Genomic DNA, 19,017 nt, shown 5'->3' on the forward strand with positions numbered 1-19,017 from the left:
ACAAATACTCCAAGATATTATCATAATCAACCAAATGTTGGCACCAGGAGATTCTTTCATGCTCAAAGCAACTTCCTACCTGTCACTTATCACGCCAGCATCAGCAAGTAATTCAAAAATTCGCAGAAGTTGTAACCGCAGCAAATCTCGGCGCTCACGGCGCTTCTTATTCTGTATTGCAAAGAAAAAAGAAAAAAGAAGAGGGCAGTATTAATGCACCTTATTACACATATGCGGAACTGAAAAATAAGATCTAGACAATCCCTGGACTCAGTGGGGTGGATGCAGCCAGTCTGCTCAGCAGACTTTGAAGCCTTCCACCAGCCTAAGGAGTCTTGTTGAAATATACACTGATAACTGATAATTCATTTGACACGTTTAACTAGCCCATGTAGAAAATATCAGAGGAGAAAGGTATTTAGTAGCATTGATTCTTGGAAGATAATGACTAAGATTTCATTACACTGGTAGTCTACATTCGATTTTCCAAAATCCTTTGCACAGGAGATAACAGTGCCACGGGTAATACTGCATTTTTACCAGATCTTAAAAACTCATTCTTTACGTCAGAGCAGTCAAATCAGGTGGGAAAAGAACTTACAGATACCGACTCTGGAAAAGCTTGGGGCAACAAATAAGCTTGAATTGGAGTCTCCGTTTAGCATCTGAAAGAAGTCATTATATAATCTCACTGGGATTCATTCGCTGCCCTGTTCTTTTGCTTCTAGAGCTCAGTGTACTATTATATTTGGAATTCAAATGATTCACTTCTTTGGCTCATCCTCTTGAGCAAATGTTATCAGAGGGAACAGTAGCAGTAGTGCTCCCTTTGAAAATGGTCAGAAAGAGTAAGAGATCTTGTCCACTTCATTCTCTTTCCCATACCTTTATGGTCAAGTGTGGTATTCCTTACTGCACACAAGGACATTTTTGTACTCCTGTGAATAAGAGCACTACAGAATTCAAGTCCAGTAGCACCTTAAAGATCAACAACATTTTCCAGGGTATAAGCCTTCCCACCCCTCTCACCTTCTGACCTTGATATAAGGACTGATGGAAAAATGTATATCCTGGGAAATTTTGTTGGTCCTACAGGTGCTACTGGACTTGAATTTTACGCTACTACTATAGAATAATACGTTTACCACCTGAAACTATCTTAATAGGAGCATGTACATGACTGTAAGGAGGAAGAATCAAAACCTATCTGCAGTATACCCTATGCAGTAATGCACAGTACCTTAAACAACCATGAATTCAATCTCGAAACAAAGTCCTTTCATGCACATTTATATATAATTATCACAATGCTTACTATATCTCAAATTAGAGATACTTCCGACAAACAATGCTTCTTCCTTCTTTTAATGTGTCTTGCCTGTTAAACAATAAAAGCTTAATTTGAACAACCAACCTCTGGTCTTCTTTCTAACGCTTCTTTCATTAGTGGATGAAGTTCTTCCACTAATTCCCTAAATTAAAAAAAAATACTCTGTGAACAAAGTTTTTCAAAAATTAAAATAACTTTACTCTTTATAACTGCAGTGTGTTTTTATTTATAACTCTAGTTCAGAAACTCTTGTCTTCACGCACTGGTTCCAATGAACATGGAGAGCTGCACTGAGAAGATGCTCAGCTGTCTTCATTATCGTTAATTGCTCGGTGCATGCAGTAGGGCTGCACCAGCACAGCACTGCTCAATGCTGGAGTGAATGGGGCAACCCCTGTTCATGTTCAGTTCTATCTGCCCATCAGAGCTCTATGGGACTTTGGACTGCAGATGCATACTCAACATTTGCACATTTGTAATACAGTAACTAAGGCAAAGACCTGGTTTGGACTGGATCCTTACTTCTGTGAAACACCCTCCAATGTAGAGGAGGACCCCCTTAGCTGCAACACCAAGGCCAGCAGAACTGAGTCATATTGATGATCATGAGAGATTCAGATCCAAAGAATAACTTATCTCTGTCTTGCCCTTGGTAGCCATCTCTGAAAGGTCTCCCTAGCACTGGTGTTGGGGAGGAGAAGCTTAGACATGTGCTAAGCATACAGTTTTTACAATGCTTACTGTAGATCAAATACATCAATCTCAAATATACTGAATGCATTATTGCTTACTGAATCTCAAATTAGTGACACTTTCCGTCAAAAGTGCTTCTCCCTTCTTTTAATCTCCCTTATAAATGGTGGTGGCACTTCTCTAGAACATTCCACACGCTCCGGAATTGGTTGGTGCCCTGGTGTGTCACTCACAGGGCGTCTCTCTCCATTCGCTGTGCTGCTGCCTGTGTGGGTGTCCTCCCGCCCACGGAGACAGTTTGCCCTCAGTTTCCTTCGAGCCGCAGCCCGGGCCGGGTGCTCCACTGTCCAGACACCCTCACTTGGCCTGCAGGCCCCAGACGCGGCAGCCAGGAGCCATCACCAGCCAAGAGGAGGCCCAGGCCGACATGTGCTGGCTCCGCCCAGCCGCCTGGAAAGGCACTGGGGGTGGCCAAGCGGGGAGGCGGCAGTGGCCCGTTCCCTCATGCCTCCCCTGTGCGGTCTGCAGATGAGGGGAGATGGCGCCGTGCCACTGCGCCTGAGGCCGGCCGGGGAGCCAGGCCCAGCCTGTCCCGTCACTCCATCGTGGGGACGGACGAGGCCAGGCGGCTTGGCCTGCCGGGGCCTCGAGCGCGCGGAGGGAGGGCTGAGGAGAGGGGTCCAGGGAAGGAGACATGGGCCCGTAGCCGCCCGCCCGAGCTGCCGCCCATGGCAGGGAGAGGGACGAGCCTGGTCCACTTGCCTGCGTGCCCATTGCGGGGAGACGGACGAGTCTGGCCAGCTTCCCCCACCGGTACCTCGATTGGGCGGGGAATCCAAGGGGACAGACGAGGCCAGGCAGCCTCGCCCGCCGGAGCCTCAACTGCACGGCAGGAGAGCAAAGGACAGGGGGCTGCGAAAGGAGATGTGGGCCTGCAACCGCCCACCCGTGCTGCCGCCCATTGCAGGGAGACGGACGAGCCTGGTTCGCTTGCCCCAATGCAGTCTCGCTCGGCCACGGGTGGTGGCGAGAGCGACCAACCCAGGTGCCTTGACCCGCCGGGGCCTCGACCCTACGAGGGGGAATGCGGGCTGCTTCCCCGAGTTGGGGGAGGCGAGAAGTGGGTGGTGCACTGCGCCCAGCCTCACGCCCATTGCGGGGAGAGGGGCGAGCCTGACCGCCTTCCCCCGCCGGCGCCTCGAGCGGGCGGGGGTGCCGGGGGGAAGGGCGAGGCCAGGCGCCTTGACCCGCCGGAGCCTCGACTGTGCGGGGCAGGATGGCCAGCTTCACCCTGGGGGGGGGGCAGATGGAGACGGCGACCCACACCCGCAGCCAGGTAGTGTCTTCAGTTCCATAATGGGCATTCTTCCTAGTAATATAATGAATATCAACTAAACATTTTTGGCAGGGACATAAACACGTCTTGTGCATTTAGAGCTAACCTGTATATGCATTTTTAGTGCTGTTATTTCTACTCTGCTGTAATTCTCCCCCACCCACACATCCCAACATAATGCACCATCACCACTAATGTCACGGAAACTGAACCAAATCTGACCCACGAAAAACTCATGCCATGTACCTGAAAACCAGTGAGTTTGTTCTTCCAAATCCTAGTACAAGTGATTCCGTAATTTCTATGCTTTCAAGTCTCATCAAAGGGACTAGCTGCTTTAACAGCACACCAACAGATGGGGTTCCTATAGCCTAAGAATTAAATTTAAAAAGGTGATTGACATTATAACTAAAGCAACATGAAAGATTACACATTCCAAAGCATGCAAAACTCTTTTGTGTGGCTGATGAATTTTAAAAAGTGACCACTTTTACAAGTCAAGATTAAATGGCTTAATAGCCATTATTAATACAATAATAGTAATGTAAGATGCTATTAATTTAGGCAATCTAAAGAAGCCACACCCGTATAGCTTTGGCAGTAGAAGTGCATCATGTGCCTTTAGAACATACCCTGGTAAACTGTTAATTATGTATTTTCACATAATATCAACATTGACTGTTTCTTTGGCTGATGCAAGATGGCTCCTTACCTAGGGGTTATGCCTGATGCATAAATTACCTGTACAAGCATATGCAGTTACGATATTACTGATATTACTGAAACTAAGTTATTTAATATTAAATTTACTTGTAGTGATCCTACATAAGATCTTGAAAGAGTGGCAAAGCTTGTTAAATTATTTTACTGGGAAGAAAAATATGCTCCAAGTAAATTTGGTGTCTGCTCCAGTGTGTGAAGGGGGGGGGGGATGATGTTCTAAATACTAAACAGTTTGGTGTAGTGGTTAAGTACACAGACTCTAATCTGGGAGAAACGGTTTGATTCCGCACTCCTCCACCTATAGCTGCTGGATGACCTTGGGCAAGCCATAGTTCTGTCGGAGTTGTCCTTGAAAGAGCAGTTCTCTCAGAGCTCTCTCAGCCCCACCTACAGGGTGTCTGTTGTGGGGAGGGGAAGGGAAAGGAGTTTGTAAGCCGCTCTGAGATTCTGAGTGAAGGGTGGGGTATAAATCCAATCTCTTCTTCTTCGTCTTCTTCTAAACTATGCCACAACTAGTTTAAGCCACCAGATGGGCCACCAGATCCAAAGACCACTGAGCAGACATTTGTCAAGATGTCTTTAAAAACTCTTTGTGAATTAAAAGTGGCACAGGCACAGATACTAGATGAATTTAATTATCTGTAATGTGTGGGATACTCACAGATAGAAAACTATATCTGGATATATCACACCCAGAGTCTGTCATAAGGAAGCTGGATAAACTCCAGAGATTTAATTTAATGGACCCTTAGAAGTGGGAAAAAGCCAGATTAGACACGTTTAAAAAGTTGGTATGTAGTACTAAGGCAGTGTCAATAATTCTTTCTCTGTAAGCAGCAATGCCAGTATTACTGAATCCGAGTATCAAAGGCTTTCTAATCGCAAGGTTGTGCTGAAAAGAGATTCTAAGAGGTATGACAAGTTATGAGGGGTTAATGATAGAATATATTAGGCATATTTTCCTCCGTGTATGTTACTTTGTCAGAAGTGAAGTTTTTCCTTAAGGGGAAAAAATCAATTTGGACAAAATGAGGATCTAGATGATGAGATTAAGAATAAAGTGTGGACGTTTGATCATGTCTTGGAATCTTCTTTTCCAGCTTGTCCATTATTTAGAGAAAGCACAATGAAAATGCTATATAAAAAGCATTTACCTCCTTGGAGGTTAGCCAAAATACATAATACAACAATGTACATAATGCAGCAATGCAGCTGCAGGACCAGATGTGGCATATCCATGTACTGGAAATAAAAAAAATAGTCCAAAAGGTGCAAATTCATCTTCTTAATAGTATATACTGGTAACAATGCATCTCATCTGTTCACAGACTATATTTGACTGTTATATTAAACATTATAGAGATTGTAAGACCATGTTTAAAATCACAAATCAGTTTTGGTGAAATGTTAAATCACCTTGTTATCATAACTCACTGTACCATCAGGAGTGGTCGCCATGATCTCTGGAGTTGAAACGCGTAAATGTCCAGGACTCATAATACTGGGCTTGGCTACTCCAAAGCAAAGAATAAGGTAGTTTCTCCACAAAGTTACATAATGATCTCCACTGCTAACTGTACTGGTTTTCTTTGCATTCATAGGGCTGCTGGCAAAAAAACCCAACAACACATAAATTAAGAATTTTTCAGATTTAGAAATTATTTTGTTTAGATGATTTTCAAAGGAGCAGAAATTGTCACTGTAGCATAAATCATAGCTAAGAATGAAATTAGGCTATTGCAACAAAGGAAACTCTTCAGTGGTGCTGGGTCTGTAGTATAACATGCAGACTTTACTTTTCTAATTCATACCAAAAAAAGCGCTCTACAAAAATGTATTAAAATTATTATTTTACAAAGACACCTTTCTAAGGAATACATATTTGCCCACATCTATATATGAAAGCCATAGGTGAGGTCAGACCCATAGGTACTGCAGAGCCTGCGGGGCCCGGCCCCCTAGCATTTTTTATGGGCCCCTCCCCAAGCCTTGACTTCCCTCCCCCCCGGGCCCCCTGATCACCTTGGCACTTGCAGCGGGCAGACTGAGGGCAGGCGGCAGGCTCTCCCCTGGAGCATACCCCATCCGAGGAGCTTCCGAAGCAGCGCAGCTGCCAAGGGAAGGGTAGTGTGGCAGCGGGTGCCAGTGGGCGGGGGCAGCCACATGGCCGAGGCAGCCAGGGGATGGGGCTTGGCAGCCTGTGCCACAGAAACCGTTGACTCCTCTGTGCAGAGGCGGGGACAGGCATGTTGGAGGAGGAGCTCGCTACCGCTCACCAATAGGAGCTCTGGTCTTCCCTCTCCTCGTGGTGGCAGCAGAAGCAGCCGCCGCCCATCCAGGTTGACTGCCGAGGGATCACCAGCACCCCAAGCTCAGCCTGTGGGGCACCACCTCTCTCCCTCCCTTTCCAGCAGAGGAGTCCAGTGCACCAGCATCCTAGAGCAGGGCTTTACCGAGCTGTGCACCAGCTTCCAGGAGATCTCCAAGGTGGTGTCCAGACACAATCCCCTGCCTCACAGCAGCAGGTGAGTGAGTGGCCTTAGACGGCCAAGGCTCCCATCCTTCCTGGGGAGTTCCAGCATACAGCATGCCTGCATTTTTGTTGGGGCCGAGGAGGGAGCGCTGCTCATTTGGGCCAAAGGCAGGAAAAGCGGTGGCGCTGGGGCAGCCCATTCTCCATGCCTGTTGCTCCGGCAGAGGCAAGCTAGTGGTTCTGCTCCTCTTCCTCGAGAGTAAGAGGAGCAGCACCACTAGCTTGCTATGCTGCCACATGAAGTGTAGAGAATGGCCTGCCCTGGGTTTCCCTTGCTGCTCTTCTTTCTCCTTGAGAATAAGAGGAGTGACAAGGGAAGCCCGGTATAACCCCCACATGCCTACGTCACTTCCAGAAGCGACACAGAAAGTGATGTAAGTACGTCAAGGCTGGGCCCCTCCATGGCCATAGGCTTGGGTGAGGTATGATTGGAAGCTTGTTGTTGTGAAAGACCCGAGGAAGCTTTAGGCGAAACACTTTGGGATTAAGTAAGAATAACAATAAAAAGGGAGTTTTTTTCAACACCTTGATTTTTCTTTTTTGCAGCTGCCAGCATGTGCTATGATATCAATTCCAGGGGGGGAAAAAAAGTGATGCCACTTTGATCAAGGAAATGCTTGTGCGTGATAAAAACATCACATTTATGGCAGTTTCTAGATTGACATAACACTGCATCTGAGTTTTCCCTGGAAGTGACATCATGCTGTATATGATCTGGGCAGGGGTTTTTTTTTTCTTCCACCACAACTGAGAATGGTAGGAGGCAATGGAGGTTGCTGGCGGGAGATCTTCAGCTACAGCGGTAACCCTACCCTCTGCACTGGAACATGCTAGTTCACAAATTATAATTCATATATATCCATTCAGAAGATATTTTTTCCAAGACTAACAGGTATATTGCAACAATCTAAAACCAGACTGAAATATACAACAAAAAAGCGGTCAACCGATAAGCAATGAAATAATAGTACGACTTACTTTGGATCAACCAAGGGCATAACCAGCTGTAACCGTGTAAAGGCGTATGGCCAAGCATAGCTAAGTGCTGTAGGGCAATGCTTTGGTAAGTTCTCTTGTCTTAGAAAACTGAAAAGGCAAAGAACCCATGGATCTTTGACCGACTGTGCAAAAATCCAGACATGGGAAGGGCTTTTTACATCATAATGACTATTGACAAGCACTGCATTCCATTCCACCAGCCACTGCAAGTCCACATTATGTGTTAATGGTAATGTTGTCTGTGGAAAGAAGTAAAACAACAGACACACAATTATTGAAGTATTTCAGAGATCTGCATTTCTTCATTGTTTCAATAAGCTTCTCTTCCACATGTCCACACAAACCTAGCAGTGCTCCAATTCAATGCTCATATGCATGTCACTTCCCAAGGTCTTTTCAGTGTGCATTCTTTTCTGGTAACATACACATGGCAAGATGCATCAGTCTGCAGGGATCTGCACTACACCATTTTAGGGAAAGCACATGTAAGAGGACACTGTTCCTGTACCTTTACTGGCTGTGTAAGATGGAATTTAAGCTTATGCCCTTGCATGACAAACCTTCTCCTCTTCTGCATCTGGTAACTCCAAGTCCATCCATCTACTGGATGAACAGACGACTAGAGTTGAGCATGCAGTCTGTGGGACTGCCTTCTTTCAATGAGAATGGGATGTCTGTGGGATGAAATGTGTTTTCTTTCTCCTGGGATATTTGTGCTCCCAGTGAAGCACTTTATTATCCAACAAAGAACACAATCATCTGCATGTGAAAATCATACAGTTAGATTTGGGAGTGGCTATAGTGTTCAATTGCCTACTTCAGAACCCACTGCTAAAGCATCCTTTACAGAAACCTGTCCAAGGTTTCTTTGAAAATGCTGATGTTTTATAACAGCTCAAGGCAATTTGCTCTATCTCATTTGGTCTTATGTTTCGATTAGAAAGTTTCTGATAACATTCCAGCTAATTCACAGTGTCATTATGCACAGCATCTATTCATAGGCCTATAGTTCCGCAAAGAAGTGCAGGCAGCTGCAATTTCCTCCAGACTCTCTCCCCCCCCCCTGTAAGATTCTGGCATGTTTCCTAGAGGGACAGAAGGTTTTCACTTTCTGAACCTGTCACTGATCTTATTAGCAACTGTGTTTTAGGATTCAAATTAACAAGGCATTTTTAAAAAGTGCTCTGCTGAATAGGAACTATTTGAAGTACATTCTCAAGTAAATGACAGAACCAAGATTCTAGTGTTATAATCTCTGCTTCCCGTTGTCAAGACCTGCTCTGCTTCCTGAAACAGTGACTTCTTAACTATTTAACCTTTTCATTAAAAAGAAACAGTGAGGCTAAAAGCTGTAAAACACCCAGATTAAACACCTAAACCCAATTAATTTGGGTCAGGACTCGGGAATATGTTTTGTGTAATATGTAATTATGCTTTAAGAGAATTGGGGGGGGGGATTGCAAACAAGTTTACAAAGGAAAGGTTAAGCCAATGCAACAGCACAAAATCAAATAAAGAAGAGTCAGTCCTCTGAAGGAATCTAAAGGAACCAACCCCCATCAGTCACTCTGAATATATAAACAATATATTATATTTCCTCATAACAACTGATGTTATGAATATTATGACAATCAAACCCATAAGATATATAGTACATAGAACAGAATATATGGCATATCAAACTACCAAAATAGAAAACATGACGCCATTGTCCTCAAGTCCATAAAAACATATAGGGCTGGATCCTACGATTCTCTTCTGCTAAGAAGAATTATATTACCAACTGTAATGATTTTCTGAAAGACATTGTCTACTCATACTGAAAATAGCAGTACAGCTACAATTTCAATACTGAAATATTAACAGTAGATTCCTAAAGACTGTGTTTTATTGAGTAATAAAATTTGGCACCTAAACCAAAAGAAAATGCTTTTTGAGCATACATATGCTTTTTGTCTCAAACTACTAAAACATGTTTGAACTCTGCATAGATTTTCTATATTTAGCACATACACAATTAGTAGAACCCACAGAAAGTGAGAAGGTACTTACTGAATCAGAAACAGCAACGTGAATGAAACTTTCCAGAATAGAAGAACTTAGCTGGTCCATGACATCAATCATAGGCCTATCATCATCCTGTACATACGAAGGTAGCAACAATTAAGAGTGTACCTTAGCAAATACAACAGAAATTCCAATGGCACCTTAAAGATTTACTTCACAGTAAATATGATGGATACACACACACACACAGAGGAAAAACTGTGATGTGACATCAGTCCTAGCTGTCTGCTGGCGCTAAATGAAAGTGATTGAATCTTCACTACATCTTCCACGAGTGAAAAGCCTTTATTCTGACAGAATTTCAAAACTAAACTAAATTGTCATGAAACCATGATAAACTTCTGTTTTACATTCCATTTTCCATTATTATTTCGTTAATATCGTATTAATGTGCTATACGTTGCTGCAGCCATTACACTACTGTTTGTGGAAGTGGAACTGTTCTCAGAACATTTTCTACCCTGCTTATTCATTGTTGTATCCAACTCAGTGTATTCCATGGTGATTTTGCTCCACAGGCCGTGCGTGTGTGCGCACGCGTGAGAGAGAGAGAGAGCTGCCATCAAGTTGTTTCCAATTTTTGGTGATTCTATGAATTGAACACTTCCGAAACATCCTATCATTAACAACCTTAGTCAGATCTTGCAAACTGAAGGCCATGGCTTCCTTTATCGAGGCAATCTATCTCATATTGGATGTTCCTCTTTTCCTGCTGCTTTCAACTTTTCCTAGCCCTATTGTCTTTTCCAGTGACTTGTCTTCTCATAATATGACCAAAATACGATAGCCTCAGTTTAGTCATTATCACTTCTAGGGAGAGCTCAGGCTTGACTCAGGTCCAGTAGTCTACCAGAATTTTTCATCTGCACAAAGGAATTTGTAATTCAAATGCTGAAGGAATGGTTTTGGAAATGATGGATGATGGAAATATCAAACGTGCATAAACATACTGTCAAAGTGAATGCTTAGCCCAATAATTATGCTTGACCATGTTTGGCCAGACCCCTCTTATATATTTCATGTAATATTTAACCAATCAATGCAGTTACAGTGGATTTCAAGACTCTGTCACAAATTATAACTTTGACGAGACTTAAGCCTGGCAATGAGTGTGTGTGACCAAAACGTTGGCTTTTATTTTATGTAACTTTAAGTTAAGCATAGGCAGTGGGTCAACATTAAGTTAATTACTAGATTTAGAGCAATGTTTGAAGGACAGAAACCTATCAGAAAATTCCAGAAGGCATCTTGTAGCAAAGAGCTGAATGTTTACCAAAGCATTCCAGTGGAATGAATATTTGTGTTCTGCGCTTAGCGACTAAGAGGGGCTGTTCAACCAGGAACATGCTTTGTACTTCACCAAATAAAAAAATCTGTTTTGTTTACTGTGCAAAAGAAAACGCAATGCATTAAACCCTTGTATTATGTATCACAGCTGTCTACATGGGCAAGTAATATCATCCAATTTGATCATAATAATTTAAAAAAACCCACTCTCTAGTTCCAAAGTTACAAAAGAAATTGGCTTAGTCATTAGAGAAACAATCCTGTGACATTTCTTTGTTTTAAGTAACCCTAGCATGGAGGTCCCAGACACCGAGAGAGGAAAGATGATTTCCAATAATGCCGGAGTGTATAAGCTTTCAAGTGACATATTGCCTTATTCTTTCTAATGTGAAGTTCTACGGAGGTTAAAAGCCTGGTGAATGTCACCAAAAGATGCTAACAGATGGAGGAATCAGTTTACCTACTCTGAATGCAGTCTACCTGACAACCAATCCACATAATCCTACTGAAATGAATAGGAAATTATGCAGTATGGAAGAATGCACTATTTGTATCTTTCATTTACTGGACAAATGCTGGTAAAGAAACTGGAGTACCAATCAAAGAAGACCCATCTCTTTCCACATGTAAGATTCAATTAATTTTTAGACTTACCTAGTCCATAAATTTGTTAATCCTACAGTGGTCATACAAATAAAATCTAAGGAAACAAATAATCCAATCCTATGGTAGCATGCTTAGAAACCAGTCACTCTGACTTTATCGGGGACTTACTTGGGAACAAGTGTGCACACTTCCGTAGTCAAGATATCACCCCACCCCCCAAGCCAATATGGCAAAACTAATTGTATTTCAAAGCTATAATTATTTGGGTAAACTGAATTTGATATACAAAGAACAAAAGCCATACCTCTGTTTGCCCCAGTGCATGAAATAAAGCACGTATCTCTCTGAGGATTAAAACTGCCAGTTTGCGTGTGGCAACCTGGAAGCTACAGAGTAATACTAGTGCAAAACCTTCAACAGCGTGTAGGACATTAGAATAAGAAGTTCGCTCGGTCTGTGTCCTATGACTGGATCCATTTGGTATCAGCTGCAAAACAAGGAACTTGTTTAGAGCTCTGCCCTAATCCATAGCTTCAGAGAATTCACTACATTCTAGTAAACAGTAAACATTTCTTTTTAAAGCTGATCAAAAAACATGAAACAACAACATTTAATATACACAAAGGAAGTCTAGGTTTGGGCTTCTACACCCAACAGTATGCCTAACACTTTTAACAACTAAATAACACTATTTTTAAGAACTTAAATTCAAGACTGATTTCATTCTTATACCCTAAAAGGGTTATATTTTAGGGTATGTAATCGTGGGAACATTAGAAGAATCCTGTCAGATCAGATTATAAAGCAATCAAATCCAGCATCCAGTTATCCACAGAGACCAACCAAAAGCTTTCTGCAAACCCACAAAAGAGGCAAGAAGGCAACAGCAGGCAGCCCTTTCTTAATATTGATCACCTCCTCCAAAGCAATATTTAGAAGCACGCCCAGCACTCTGCTGGCCATGGGAGAATGTATACCCAGCCTCCGGACTGATGCAGAGAATGAACAGGCTTCACCAGAAAGCCCATAATTCTGCTTTGTCTCTGCATAAAGACTGATTGAATTATCCAGTTCCTGCTGTAGAGACGAGGCAGAATTCACCACATACAGAAAAGTTAAAATGGAAGGATCCAAGCCACACCAATGAATCATACAGAGACACAACGAAGATCTCCTCTGAGGACAGGCAGTTGTGCTGCATTTCTGCATCAACTGAATTATTTAGTCACATTGTGGAAGAGGCATGGAAGAATAACCAGACCACAGCACAGATTGAAAGGAAAGAGGCAAGGCCAAAACAGTGAATCATGCAGAGATACAAGGTGAAAAACAAAAGGCTTCCCCCTTTATTCTAGATCTCCTTAAGCTTATCAATATTCAAACAGTTACGGAAATTCCAAACAAATGTCCTGCCCTTTAGACTCATCACCTCCCCCATTACAGGGGCCATTCCCAGCACCATTGGGCACAATATATTGCAAAGGTAATTGTTGCGAGCAAATACAAGATAAGTAAGAGATTCATTATTTATATTTTGTAAGTCTGATTGCTTTTACCATTGCACATAATTTATGATGTTGCCCAAAACATTTACACGATGATCTCTATCTTTGTACTGTAAGATATTGCTCCTGCAACCACAAAGTTTGTCTCTTTATAGAACAAATAGAACTGCAAATACAAGCTTTGGGTTACAGTGCTAATGGGACACTGAGAAAAAGACATTTGCATTTTTATGCACAACTGAGATGAAGCATGTCCATTACAGACCTAGCTAAAACTTTACTTCTAAAGGCCTCTTCTTGCAAGAAAGCATCACCCTCCCCCCTCCAGCCCTGCTATATAATTCAAGGGAACAAAATAATATTCAGTCAATCAAGTTTAATTAATGGCTTTCGCCAGCTTAAAATACAAAAAATCCCCTAAATACACACACAGATATGGGCTAAAATAGTGAACTATAAAATAAAATCGTCCAAGGTTAGAACATATGAATTATGGATTAAGATTAATCTTCTCTCTGCGTACTGCAAGACAGGCTGCCCAAAACCTAGCAGCAAAACCTGGCCCCTGCGCAAGGATGACACGCATATTCGTGAAGCGTTCCATATTTTTGTGCTCGCTTTGGCAGCACATATACTAACATTGGAACGATACAGAGAAGATTAGCATGGCCCCTGCGCAAGGAATAATATTGGTCCATATATGAGGGCTAAACCATGTCAGAATTAAGAGGATAATGACAACTGCATTGCAAGTCAAGAAAATAACACAATTTACAGAGAAAGTTAACATTTTGAACTGTCGAATCTACTTTTGGAATCTCACCTCTGATGACCTGCCCTTTGCATGTTCACTGGCTTTCCCTGGAGTGTGTATTATAAGTTTCCACTGTGTTAGCAACTGTAACAGTAATTTTAAGGAGGTGTCCAAGAGGCTATGATGCGCATCATTCACTTCACGTAGCAGGAAATTTGTAAAGCCAAAAAGCACATCCTCTCTCCAATCGACAAAGTCGACTAGAAGGCCCTGCAGTGAATTTTGTGCAATGTGTCGAAGTTCATCATCCATGTGTATCGACAACCTGTTTAAAAATAAAGTGAGTATGAAAAGTAATGAGCAATTACCCAAGTATCTTTTGCGGGGCAGCCATGTTGGTCCGCAGTAGAAGAGCTAGCAGAATTATTCCAGTGGCACCCTGTAGGCCAACAAGATTTCCAGAGTATAGGCTTTCAAAGGACAAAGCTCTCTTCATTAGATACAAGATGAAGGGATCTTGTATATCTGATGAAAGGAGTGCTGAGTCCCAAAAGCTTATACTCTGGAAATCCTGTTAGTCTTTAAGGTGCTACTGGACTCAATTCTACCCAGCCTAGTGTTAATTCAAGACAAACATTTCATAATTTTATCCATGTTAACATACTATTTCTCTGCAACAGCAGACACTCAATGTACATTTATTGTACACATTTCTAAGTTTCTTTCATATTAAATTAATTTTCATTACAAAGCTTTCAAAGCAATTCATCAAAAAGAAACAGCAATAAAAGACAAAGAAAACAATCAATACAATAATTAATGAACTGAAAACACAACACTTTTGCAGTTCTGAAGGCAATTATTGTTAGTGGTTTATTATATACTCCTGCTTAAACATGCATATTGCAAAACGAAGTGGAAGATCTAAACAGTATTCCAGCCTTAGTAATTTGATTACTAAACTGTGAAAGCTCACATGAACACTGACATATAGCAGCTTCATTCTACAAACTGTAGACCTGCAATTATTCACAGGGTTTGCCATTAATAATCATTAGTGAAGGTGGCAATTCCCTACTCCATATCATACAAATTGTCATAGTTTTTTGGGGGGTGGAGGCAGGGGGTGTATTTAAAGTTTGTCTTTTGTTAAACAACATGACCTAAACTCTGGTTCTTAAATTTAGAAAACGGAAGGTCCTTTTATGTGGGAGGAGCAAGCTTCCTGTTGTTCCTTACAGCATAGTAATAATACTTAATGTGGATGGAATGCTCCAAACAGATATTACATCCCTACACCAATTCACTCCACTAATTTTCTTCTTCTGATTTAATGTAACTAAAGCTAAACCTGATTACTGACAATGTCAACTCGTGTACACGACTCTTTCCAGCACAACATATCAAATTTTGTTGAGCTGTATATATATGCACAGATGTAAAAACCCAACATTTTTAAACAAAAACACCCAAAATCCAATCCTGCAGTTTTCAGGAAAAGAAAACAAGTCTCTGAGGAGAAACATGTAAAAACTGATACTGGCACAATTAGGGATAAAACTTGAATGAAATGCAACAACTATTTTTGCCTTTGTCTGTTTGTAACTTTGCTTACTAGAAGAGGCACCCAGATAACATCTGTACAAATTATGGCCAAACATTACAGGAAACAGATATCGTCTTTTTTAGGCTTATTCAGATAGGAAAAGCCCAAAGAGAAAGCTAATGTTGGTCTCTTTGCACTTTAGCCTATGTAGACTGAAACCTCCTTTGGGAATCTGCAATAAAAGGAGACTGTTGACATTTGACAGCTGCCTTAATTTTTCATCTAGCTACTTAGGTACAGATTCTTGCTGGGAACTGCCAAAAGACTGCCAAATACCAGGAGCATGACGTTTCACACTGAACTGTGACTAGAATAATCTATTTGCACGGACACTCTTGTCTTTGAAGTAAGGGCAGACCTTATTAGCAGATCAGTGCCAGAAGGGTCACAAAGGAATGCAGCAGGCTCTTCACACTAGCCTTGTAATCGGGAAAGACTGACTTCCCAAAAAACGGCAATTTAAATCTTGACCCAAACAATTTTACGAAATGCCAACTTTGTGCAGCTCAACCAGGCAAAATGCACCAAATCAGATGAGGCACCCAAAAGCCAACTGTTCACAAACATTCATCTCTTCTCGCAGATCCAAGCAAGCTGCACACACAGGAAGTTTATCCAGGACTGAATGGGCTGACACAAATGACTGGAAGGCTGCGTTTGGCTTGATGTGTCACAAATTAGAACTGCTGAAAACTAGTACATAAGGTGGGAAAATAACATCATAGTGCAGCAGTTGTCTAAAAACAGGTCTTTTCGTAAGGGTGCATTTCCTCAGATAATATCTGAGACGGAGGCAAAAGACTATACCCTATGAAGCTAAAAAGTATCCTTTTTTTGCCCTGATCCTTCCCCCTTCCTTTTCTCCCTGGGTTACATGACCCATCCCCCATCTTAATTAAGACTGCAAGGTCCTTGGAGAAGGAACTTTAGTGGTTTGTTGTTGTTTTGCTTAAGCATCTGCTCTGTTAAGCATCATCCACACTGATAGTACAACAATATGGCCAGGATTCAAAGACAGTGAAACTAGTTTCATAAACCTAAGCATGCCTTAGATTTGTTTTTCTTCAGCAGCAATACACACATTCCCAACACAAATGGCTTTTAGAATCAAGATAGAGACTGGAGACTGGAAAACCCCCTCCCACTCAAACAGGCAGTTGAAAGCAACACAACTGTTCACTCTTATCTGTAGTTCTTTCAAGGGGCTGAACGACATGTCATGTAGGAGAGCCATGATCAGATTTCCTGACTTCTTTAATGTTAAAAAGTAACTCTGGGGTGATACGATCTGGGTTGAGGCTGTGGAGGAGGGAGAGGTTCATCCCATCTACTATGTGACATTTTCCTGAAATTCTCCTCCATCCTCAGCTGACAGGTCCCCATACTGAACTGCATACATTTTCCATCTACTTTGGAATCAGTGAGTGTTTTGTGTTTGAGAGAGAGAGACCCAGAGAGGGAGGCTATACACATTCAGCAGCCTATCATAGGTACTTTAATATTAAAAATATGTTGAGTGATCTCCCACATAATGTGCAGTTTTTGCCCCATAGTTACAGCAACTAGAGAACATTTACAACTAGTGCAGCTGATTAGTCTTTCAAGGTTAAGCCAGTTTACCTTGACAGCAAGTCAATAAGCTCTAGTTTAGACATTCCATCAGGAAGGAGACGTGGGATAGCAGCAACACAAGTCCTAAACAGGTCAATTTTTGGCTTTCTTTCACCACTGAAAAAGAGGAAGAGAATTTGTTCATCACTACATAATGCTCAAATATGACAAAGAACATATACAAGACAGCTTTTGTTTTTGTTATTTTTTACTAAGAGGACTAAACCATATACATATAAACATCTAAGATATAAAAATAAATCTAAGGACTGCTGTCTTCCATATGATCCTCACTGAGGATTAAGATCTACTTCAGAGTCCCCATTCTGCGTATCCCTGTTCACTGAGATCAAATAAGTAGCTGTGAGAGACAGAGCCTTCTCTGTAGTAGCATCTCATATATGGAACTTTTTTTGCTGTTGTTTTCCACTTAGTTATAGTGTGTGTGTGTGTGTGTGTGTGTATACACTTTTTGGGGTTTATTGAGTTCTTCTACAGTATTTTTAATCTTTGTACAAACCTTGAGAGTCATAATAATCTAATGTGATCTTGAAATAATTTTAAGAAATAAATCAATAAAGACTGTCAAGGATTTATTTTAGGCGTTGTTGACCATTTATATTGTGTGTGCATGCACCCAGGGCTTAAATCCACTTGTCTCTATGGCTATCAAACAGAATATACAAAACTATAGCTGCTTGTCAGGCAAGGTGGGATATAAGTCGAAATTAATAAATAATAAATACATCACAGCTACTGAAAGAAAGCCTTCTAAGTATAGGAGATTTATGCTTCAGAAGTCATTTACTTCTAGCATAGGTTTACGTCCGACAAGAATCACAAGCAGAGCAGAGTTTGTGGAACAGGACTCTAGGAAATGCAGAAGGTGGGAGTGGGAAACGAGCCTTCTAACCCTTCCCCTCTTTCATTTACCCCTCTCAAAATGCTGCATCTTTTCCCTTGTGGGTGGAAAAGCAACAGATTTTTAATGTGAAAACAGTCAAACTCACAGCCTTCTGCAGCTGTTATTCATGAAAAGAAAAGAAAACATTGGGAGACTGTGACACACAGGTGTCATTTGACATAAAGCCTGGCCCAGAAACAGGAGAATTCAGAAGCCATTCATCCAAGAAAACCATTTTAACAACCATTAAATGTGATTTTATTTAAGATTGAACAAATGATTGTTTGAAACTATGAACTAATTATAAATTCCTATTAAATAATTTCCTTTTTTACACTTACGTGATCATATCTTCAGGTTCTTTATTTAACATTTGTACATTAGTGAGCATCATGCACCGTCCAACTTCTTTATCAAGATGCCTCAGTATGTTGTCTACAGCTTTTCTGACTTGAGAATAATACAATGACATGCCTATAAAGCATACAATGTTTCATTAAAAACAAAATTTGAATGTAAATTAACATCAGAGGAAAACAAATTTAAACACTCCCACAATATTTTTGCTGTTATTTTTTCTTTTAAAATACCTTTCATCTTATAAAACTGTTAGTTTCCAAATATTCAATATTTAAAATCTATGTTTATAAAACCTGATATTATTTTTTACAATATGTTTTTAAAGTCCACATGGGTGTTGACAGGCAGTCTACTACATTTTTTTTGTAACTTATGAATTTATCTGCATGGTTGGTATATAAATTCATAAACTGGTTACACCATGTCTGATACGTGCCTATCATTTTAGCTTCCTCTTCTGTGAGAGTTTTGCTCAAGTACGTTTTCTTCACACGTAACGTGTTCCCAGACGGCATCACAGCTCCCGTAACAGGCATTGGAGGCTCTCCATCCTTTTGTTGCAAACTATCCGCAATGACCAAGAAAGCTCTCAGGCCAATGTTCATTCTCTGCAGTTAAGGAAGTGCAAAATTAAAAAATTAATATATTGTTAAAGAAGAAGAAGAAAAGATTGGATTTATACCCCGCCCTTCACTTGGAGTCT

The 19,017-nt window shown here is 41.3% G+C and overlaps 1 protein-coding gene across 1 annotated transcript in view; it reads right to left on the reverse strand.

Moving 5' to 3' along the window:
• Positions 1-19,017, reverse strand: part of FRY (FRY microtubule binding protein) — a 168,086-nt gene that overhangs the window by 97,519 nt on the left and 51,550 nt on the right. The window contains 11 exon segments of the mRNA XM_015424198.1: positions 80-171; positions 1,415-1,472; positions 3,606-3,730; positions 5,499-5,688; positions 7,594-7,853; positions 9,667-9,753; positions 11,879-12,061; positions 13,903-14,158; positions 17,060-17,167; positions 18,296-18,428; positions 18,751-18,922. Of these exon segments, the coding sequence (XP_015279684.1) occupies positions 80-171; positions 1,415-1,472; positions 3,606-3,730; positions 5,499-5,688; positions 7,594-7,853; positions 9,667-9,753; positions 11,879-12,061; positions 13,903-14,158; positions 17,060-17,167; positions 18,296-18,428; positions 18,751-18,922 (1,664 nt within the window).

Source organism: Gekko japonicus, unplaced genomic scaffold, assembly GCF_001447785.1.
Source record: "Gekko japonicus isolate JY-2015 unplaced genomic scaffold, Gekko_japonicus_V1.1 scaffold1403, whole genome shotgun sequence".
NCBI classification, from domain to species: domain Eukaryota; kingdom Metazoa; phylum Chordata; class Lepidosauria; order Squamata; family Gekkonidae; genus Gekko; species Gekko japonicus.